The sequence below is a fragment of the Lactuca sativa genome, chromosome 9 (assembly GCF_002870075.4).
Source record: "Lactuca sativa cultivar Salinas chromosome 9, Lsat_Salinas_v11, whole genome shotgun sequence".
In the NCBI taxonomy this organism is placed as follows: domain Eukaryota; kingdom Viridiplantae; phylum Streptophyta; class Magnoliopsida; order Asterales; family Asteraceae; genus Lactuca; species Lactuca sativa.
In genome coordinates, this window is record NC_056631.2 from 137,221,031 (window position 1) to 137,230,602 (window position 9,572).

The following is a 9,572-nucleotide window of genomic DNA, read 5'->3' on the forward strand; positions in this document are numbered from 1 at the left end:
GAAATTTTTGAAGGAGGAGGGAGGAATGCTCTTCAAGACTTTGAGAGATTTGGAATGGATTTTTGTGATGTGTGTGTGTGTGTGTTTTCGGCCGAAACAAGAGGAAAAGAGAGAGAGAAGTTGAAGTGACACTCCTAGATGCATGTTGGTCCATGCATGGAAGTATGATGGGTATAAGTGAGGTGGCACTCCATAAGTCAACTCTTCACCTTTGGATTTGGGCTTTTGGGCCGAAATTTTACAAGGAAAAGGAGAGTATTGGGCTTTAATGCTCCAAAGCCCAATATTAGAGTTAGTTTGGATGATTATAAGATATAAGTGTGATTTTTATACTTTGTTGGGCTAGTTTAAGTTAATCATGGTTCAAAACTTTCAATTTATTTCATTCTAGGCCCAATATGGCCTAAAATGTTGAAATAAATTAATGTGGGTCCAATTAGAGCCCATTTAAGGGTTCTAAGCCCATGATAGTCAAATTGGAAGCTTATTGGTCCATTGAGTCCAATAAGGAAGTCCTAGTCCAAAATGGACTTAACAAGAACTTCTAGGGTTTCCAATTGCTTGATGACTATTTGTAGTATTTGTATAATGTATTTGATTGAAGTTTTTGATGTCATAATAATAGGTATCACACATGCTCTTAAGTTTTTTATTCAACATTTTACTTAAGTATAGTGATTACAAGACACAAAATTTCTAGTTGTGACATCTATGACAAACATTAAGTCACCCTTCGTGATCCTTACTAGTCCAAGTTAGTGTGCCGGTTAACCACACACGCTCCACCAACGACTTGGTAAGGTACAAAGTGTGAATTCCATGGGCTAGCACCAAATTCACATTTTTCCTAAAGTAACTAAGATTGGGAATTAAATAAAACATTTAGTTACTTTATAATATTCATTATACTTTTAATGAGAATTTAAAGTCATTGTCCTACCCGTTCGGCTAACGACCCTCCACCGATCAAGCAAGCGGTGGGTGAGAGTGGACACCCATTAAGTCGCCATTTTATGGGCAACAACCTTATACCCACCTTAAAGACCAGTTTCGTGAATGAGGCCTACTAACGGTAAAACGACTTGTTCTTATACATATATATAATAATTAACCATTAATCTTATAATAGTATAAGGGTAGAATTTTAACTTTTAAAACTTCTAGGGTATGGAATTAAAGTTTGTGTGAGACTTTACAAATTCCAAAACTTGAGGGCAAGTTTTGAACAATTCATAAACTTTTGGATATTCATAACTTATGAGATTTAATTAAGTGTTTAAAACTTTTAATGAAGAGTCTCTTGGAAATCCATAACTTGAGGACATGTTATGGAGTCCATAAAAACATTTATGGGAAAAACTCTTCAAGAAAATGTAACCTACAACTTCATAAAAACATTTAAAAGAAAAACTCTTGGAATTCCATAACTTGAGGACAAATTAAGAATTCCATTAAAACACATTAAGATCAAGAATTAACTAACAAACAATTTGCAAATAATTCTTATGATCTAACAAAACTCATATGAACATGAACATCCACATCAACAATTTCAAGAATCATATGAACACATATAAAATTGAAATTTTGATTATAACTTTGAAATTGGTCCACCATCATCATTACCACATCAAAACAGGTTTTATGAGTCCAAAACAGTTTAAGGTAATGATTCTAGACCAATTCCAGCACCAAAACTCAAAGATATGCTGTCTGGGGGTCCAACTCGTCGAGTGCATGAACCAACTCGCCGAGTTGGATGAGTTTTGCCTTGGACTCGTCGAGTCCCTTCATGGACTCGGCGAGTCAGCTGTGCAGACAGCATAAAATCTTCGATTTTCAGCAATTTGCATCAAGTATTCAAACAAGCAAGCCTAGGCTCTGATACCACTGTTGGGTTTTGAGCAATCTAACACTTCCTAAGTGTGCATGCAACCCTAATAAACCTTGGATCTATGTTTGTCTAAATACATGCAAAATAATAATTTTCCAAGGTTCATAACGTATCTAACATGGCATGGGGTACTTTTAAACATAAAAGAATTAGATGAGATTACATACCTTTTGATGATGAGTTTGATTCCTAAGGAGTTTGAGGGCCAAGCACAAATAGTGTGAATGCCTCAAATGGAATCACAAATCACCACAAACTCTTGGAAAACTTTGAGAGAGTATACACACTTGTATTTTTCGGCCACACACAAGCTCACACACACTAGTTCACTAGTTGCCATTTCATGCTCCATAAGCATGCTTATATAGTGTGCATGGTTAGGGTGAAACCCTAATAACCCATGACCTTTACTTTTCCAAGGATCCATGGGTTAAAAGCTCCATGGATCATCCATGGACTTCCATACAAGCCTAGCCCATTAACAAATGAGTGTTAGCCCACACTATATAAAACCAATAGCCCACAATCTAATTATTCTTCCTTTTAATCTCTAAATTAATTCATAATTAATTTAAGACTAAGACTAATTTAAATAACATGACTTCATATTAATATATTATAACTTATAATATATTAATAAACATATGTGTATAACTCTCATAAAATTATCCATATATAGTTTGGATGAAATGCAACCCAAATGGACCATGCCGGGTCGGGTTAAGTATATACCAAATAAGTTATGGACTTAGACACCTTATCTAACAAAATCATCACTTCTTTTCTTAGAGAAATATGGAGGTGTTTTGGTGCATGGAATTCTCTCTCAAGAGCCACCTTTGTCCTAGGTGTGTTGTGATTCCATTTGAGGCATTTCATACTATTGGTGCTAAGCTCTTAAGTCCAAATACATCAAGACTTCAAGCCACATAAAAGGTATGTTTCCCTAACTAGTATATTATATGGTTTATGTCAAATGCATGCTAGTTATAGGTTTAATGCCTTGGAAACCATTTGCATGTATAATTAGTGAAAACATAGATCCAAGGTATTTAGGGTTGTATGTGCATCATAGGATGTTGTATTATACCAAAACCCAACAGTTACCATATATGTGTCAACACTATATAAAGAACATGTTCTCCACCAAAATCGGCTACACAAGAACAAGTGAGGGCTAGGCTGATTTTTCAAGTGCGTATTCTCTCAAAAAGTTTACTCCTTTGCATTTGGTGTTGTGTGAAGCATTTGAGGCATCACACTTGGGGTGCTAGGCTCACAAGGTTTCAAGGATCATAATCAACAACAAGGTAAGTTATTCTATCTTTCATTCAAGTTAAAAATGTTCCCCATGTATGCTAGATAGGAATATAACCTTGGAATTCAACTTTGCATGATAATTAGACAAACATAGATCCAAGGTTATTAGGGTTGCATGTACACTTAGGAAGTGTTAGAATTCTCAAAACCCATCACATCAAACATCTAAGCTTGAAGATTATCACATGCATGTTGGTTTTTGGGTGAAATACTACCACCATCTTCATAAAAATCATAGTTATGAACATATGATTCATAATTCATCCATAGAATGGTGTAGAAGTAGAAAAATGTTCATAAAATGGTGAAATTATGAGTGGAAATGAAGGGATAATGCTTGGTTTTTTGTGATTACCTTAAGAAGAACACTTGAAGAAGATGATTTTTTTGTGTCTTGAGACTCATTTTTCTGGAAATATTTCATGAGTTTGGGGGGGTGAGAGAAAATGGTGGTGGAGTGTGTGTGTGTGTGTGAGAGAGAGAGAGAGATGAGATAGAGAGAGAGAGGGGGGGGGGTGAGTGAAGAGGGGGAGGTGGGGTGAAGAAAGGATAAAATGATTGAAATTTTTTTGGGGAAGAATGGGAGGAGAGAGAGGTCCGAATTTTAGGGGATATAATGCCCTCTTTCTCTCTTTCATTTTTATAAAATTCAATTTTTTTAGAAACATATCTAAGTTGTTTTTATAAATTATGCATCAAAACCTAGTTTTTACTCATAAAACCTTGATTTTTTGCATATAAATTAAGGATAAATGTTAATTAATTAATTTTTATTTTCCTTGATTATATTTTCCTGAATTTAATTATTTTAAATTGATATCATAAGTTTCATAAAAAAATTTATAGAGTTTTAGGTGTTAAAGTTTATAAATTTGAGATTTTAGGGCTTTTAGGGTTTTTCGGATTTTGCTAAACTTTAGATATCAAGATACATTGAATTTTGGAGGCATCAAATTATTTTTGAGTCTTATAACTCTTTTATAGTTATACATAATGTTTGTAATTCTTGTTTGTTGGTTTATTGGCATTTCTATGTAGTGGTTCTGAGATTCGAGTGAAATTAAGGAATCAAGTATATTAGTCCTAGTTTTCAACTTTGACTTAAGATACTATGAGACTCTGACCTAATTTCTACTTCTAGGTCAAGTGTATTATGTGTGTATATGATTCATGAAAAGGTGTTCAAGTCAAGGAATGACCCAAATTTGAATAGGTGTTACAGTTAAAGTAACTATAGAAGTCACGTATCAATGTGAAATCTAAGTACACTATCCATCATTTCTAATTGTTTCCAAGTTTCTAGTAGGTTATAACATAGCTCCTAGTTACAAAGTCTAGTATGTGTTGTGCCTATATGTGCATCTAAGTTTATTCAAATCTAGAACTGTCTCTGATTTTGATGGTTGTCACACCAAGACTCTAATACCAACTTGTAACGTCCCAAAATTTAAGATGATGATGTTGCTTTATGTTCTCTTGCTTGGGTATCGAGACTCGATTACAGTTCACTCTCCTATCTAAAAATTATATTTAATTTGCTTATAAAAAAGTGGGTATATACAATTTAAGGAAATAATTAGGGATAATATAGCATTGGGTACACATGATTTTACATCGGGGTGGGAAGGTTCCAATAAGAAAACAAGTATCCTTTATACATCTCTATGATCTAAGGAAATGACCATCTGGCTTGTAATAACATGTTTTTTTATTAAAGGAAACGACACTCTTCATCTGTGCGGTTTAAGGGTTTGAAGGATTTGATATAGATCGATGAAATCTGAAATCATGAATGATTTCTAATGCTTTCCGATTGAGGGAGAGAGAGCATGTAATTTGAACCATTGTGGCCTCTTACGAAATTTACTGCTTCTTGACGTCTAACGCATACATACGCAAAACATATACATACTGATTATTTTCATTAATGTTATATGAGAGCTGCGGAAATTTCCACCAATACCACCCAATTTAAATTCCTTACTTTCTGGTTCCTACTTTATTTTGGTTATAACTTAGTATTGTTGAATTAGGGTTTGTTTCAGTGCCTGTAATTGATTATTTCAAATCACGTCACATATTTTGAGAAGACAGTATCGATATGTATTATATTAATCGAATAAATCTTCACATGGTTTTCGTTTCTTGTGGCTACCCGGAGTCCAAACATCCAAACAAGATGATGTTTAGGTTTCAATGCAAATGGTATCCATCAGCCATTTATAAAGAAGTGGGTTCCATATGGTGGGGTTTTTTTTCTAGATAGAAAGAGAGCGAATATTTTAAATTAAAAAATAATTTTGACTTGAAACGCCATGAGAATGCCATGTGGACCGGTTACCAAAATTTCAAGTGGACGCGGACTCACCTATCTATATATGAGTGGGTGACCTCTTCATCTTAGTAATATTCCTCTTTTTAACATGTAATATATGACTGGGTGACCTCTTCGTCTTAGTAATATTCTTTTTTTTAACATGTAATTTGAAAGTTGAGTGACTTAGAATACACGAAAAACAAATCAATGGCTAAATAAAACAAAAATGAAAAGTTTGTTTAATATGTAACTAGGTGTGAGACTCATGTATTACATGAGTTTATTTTAAAAAATTAAATATGACATTTTAACAATTTGAAAAGTTTGAATTTATATAAAAAATAAAAAAAAAATTGAATTATTAAAATTAACGTGACTTTAATGTATTGAATCCTCCTTAATAAATGAATGTTTTTTTTGTCACATGTTAATCTCTCATGAGTTTTGACATTTATCATTTTGTGGTATTTTTTGAAATAAATATTATCCACTTGTCAATTTTTGGTTTGTTTCAATTTTTATAATTAAAGTCATACTCTTATATATGTAAAGTATTCAACATCATATGTATGATATTAAATTGCAATAAATATGTTTATTTCTTATTTTAAAGTTGTACATTAAAAAATATTTTTTATTTACACCTTAATGTTTAATTTTTTTAAATCAACCCGTGTAATACATGGGTTTCACGCCTAATACATTCCATATATAAACCCTTTTCTAATAAATACCTTACATATATATTACCTTACATATTAAATGTGGAATTTTCATTTAATAAAATGAAAAACACAATAAAATAACAAGTGAAAAATAAAAAATTTAAAAATTCTGGAAAATACTATATGTCCAAATAAATGAAAAGAGGATATGTGACAAAAAAACCTTCATTTATTAGAGTAGATAAAATGAGATCCTGTAAACTATACAACCACATCTAATTTTAAGACCTTGATAGTTGATATTTTACTTAAAACATATTTAACTGGGTAAAACATAATAATATAATTCGTCTCATTTGCATTATTTAATAAAATAGATGAATTGCTACATAAATAAATTATAAATATAAAATATTAAGCAATGTCTCATGGCAACGTGATCGTTATAATTGCTAGCATGTTAGAAAGTTCCGTATGCTGGATATATATTTCGTACAATCACTTTATTACATTGATAAAATAAAATTGAAATGGAATTTTATTAAAGATGACCGAATATTTAAAAATTTAAACTTATCAGGAGAAGAAAAAAACAGGTAAAAATAATAAAGAATCAACGGCCGGCATCAATTAGCAGCTACATATTAAAATGTGAAAAATACATGATATTACAAATCCGCTTATCTATACATACCCATACTCACGCTGCTATCTTGCGCACAGTAAATTCAGCAGCACATGACACAGCATCAGGTCAACAAAATATTGGTGCCCAATCTCACCGTCCCTCCACCGCATCTTCGCCGGAGCTCTGCCGTAATGTACGCCATCATTGCACCGATTATCATAATGCCAAGGATAAGTCATGTCGAAATGATCCACCACATGATCAATCACTCCAAACTGCCTCAGCTTGTCCAGAAAAACACCGTTGAAAGCTTCCATTTTGTTTGGATTGAACACCAATCTCCGTGCATATCCACCAGTAGCCACGGTGGTCCTGTATATAACCTCCGGTCCCACAATATTTCTCCGCCTCACCCCGTCAAGAACCTCCGCCCAAAATGAAGCAGCATCCTGAGCACCCTTTGTGAATCTTCTCAAGTTAGGCCAATAAACCCCATCGTGTAACCCGGAATTCATGATTAATGTGTCGGGAACAATGTCGCCGGAAAAATACTGCTTCAGGTAGTCTCTGTAAGCATCATTGTAGAGCGAATTCAGGCCTTGATAGTTCCCGGTATGGTTATAGTGACCATTGAAAACGCTGGTGATCCGAAGCGACTGGATCTTGTTATTAGGGTTTGTAATGTTCATATCGAACAGCCGTGGAACAGTCGCCATTTCCAGATTCAGGACGAAATTAAGCATGTTCCGAATCGTATCACAGTGATTCGAATCGCCCCAGAAGAATAGCCAACGATTATTTAAACAATTCCAAGCTGATTTGGAATCAAACAGCTTGAATGAACAATGGGTCGAATAGACCCAGCCGTTACTCTCGATGGATCCCAGATGTCCGTGGCACCATGGATTCTGACACGGGTAGTTGTGGTCGAGGCACCGGTACCGGCCGTCGTTGCTGATCTCACACTTATCGTTCTTCCCGTGTCGGGTCCAGCGACCTGCCCAGACATCCCTCGCGTAATCAGACTTTTTGTTACATACTCTTAAATCGGGCAACTGACCGGAGGTGGTTGAGTTGTTCTTGAAAGTAATCGGAATTACTCTGAGAACCTTATCAACTGCGAATCGTTCCGGCGAGAATTTCAAGCCCTGGTAGTGTCTAAACAATAGAACTATTGTGAGATTATAGTCACCGACAAACCCGGGATGAACTTGGAGAGAAAATGAGTATCTACCATCACCAAAATCCTTGATTGGGGGACGAGATTTCCAGGTGTCACCCGAGAGATCGGTTTCGAAATAATCACCACCTAAACAACGCGGTTTACCGGAACCATCCAATGTTTGGATTACATAAGTGTGGATGTCCCCAGAAGATAACTCGATCTTATTATTATTATCCAAACCATGGATCAATATACCCTCTGTGCTTGAATCTTTACATGGCTCGCCGCCGGGTGCCATCCACCGTACCAGTAGGTTCGACGAGTAGTTGGAGTCTAGCTTAGCCGAAACCCACTCCAAACTCACCGGTTTTGGTTTTCCGATGACATTTGCCGGTGAATCTTGGTGAGCTTCAGCCGGATTAGTCAAATTGACATCCAAAGGGGGTGATGGTGTAGGTGTCGAATCTGAATCTGCACGGTTAGTGTAGTTCAAAGTCTTTAGACCTTTCCCAAGATTAACATCCAACTTCATAACAAAATCTTTGTGGAAATCACTAACATCGAAGCCATCGATACCCCAGAAGATCATTAATCCAACAACAACAGCAAACATCAAAACCCTAAAAGACCACTGTATCGTAGACCGGAAAACCCATGATGAATTAACAGATTTTTCCGGTAACATATTTGTCGATGATTACGTACGGACAACAAAGATCTAAAACAAATACAAATGGGGTTTTTGATGACCAAGCTGTTAAAACATCTATGAACTTGTACGATTCAAACAGAACTTTCTCGAGAAAGTAAGAGAAAAAAAAATTACAGAAAGAGTCTTCGGATTCTCTTTTCTCTCTCCCTGAGCTGTGTATGCAGTGTGAGGAGTTGAACAGAGATAGATTGGGGGGACACCAATTGTGGAAGAAAGAGAGTGCAAGCAAATACCTTTTGATGGTAGTAGAAATACCCTTTCTTTAAGATATTCTTGCTGTTTTATTTGCCAATTTGTAAATACATATTACTAAAACACAAAAATAATTTTGTCATATCTGTATTTTTTTTTTTCTTTTTTTCTTTTTTTCTTTTATTCATTTCAAAAATAATTAATGAATGTGATAAACATTGCTCAAAATTTCGATAAAAAATATAAAAAAATTATTGCAAATAAAAAGTTCGGTTATGTTGCTATTTGCATATACATCTTTTAGCGAAAAAGATTTCTTCTTGCAGAATTTAAATATTTTTTCATTTGTGTTTTTATTAAATATTATAAAGTACATAACGCTTTTTTGGAATTATATTTTAACGATATACATCCCATTCCTCGTTGGAGCACACCCGTTAGTTCATTCTTTTAACACATTAAACTGAATAACTAAATTATAGTTAAATGATTTACTATGTTTATTGTTTGAAAGTAACAAAACCTTACATGATTTTTTAATGATCTATTATGTTTATAATATGATAGAACTGTTTTTCTTCTTTTTTTAGCTGGGCTGAAAAAGATATAGAAAATAAAAAGTGACGTAATGAGTATTGAAACTCTGAGGTGTAATAGATGCATAGTAAACTATAGGGTG

At 34.3% G+C, this 9,572-nt stretch overlaps 1 protein-coding gene across 1 annotated transcript; it reads right to left on the reverse strand.

Annotated features, from left to right (window-relative positions):
• Positions 1 to 6,799: 6,799 nt before the first annotated feature.
• On the reverse strand, positions 6,800 to 8,952 carry LOC111879348 (uncharacterized). Its single transcript, XM_023875788.3, has one exon. The coding sequence runs from the start codon at positions 8,672 to 8,674 to the stop codon at positions 6,905 to 6,907; it is 1,770 nt and encodes a 589-aa protein (XP_023731556.1). The 5' UTR covers positions 8,675 to 8,952; the 3' UTR covers positions 6,800 to 6,904.
• Positions 8,953 to 9,572: the final 620 nt, after the last annotated feature.

Coding starts and splice junctions, on each gene's coding strand:
- LOC111879348 (XM_023875788.3), bottom strand. CDS start 8,674: ATGTTACCGGAAAAATCTGTTAATTCATCATGGGTTTTCCGGTCTACG.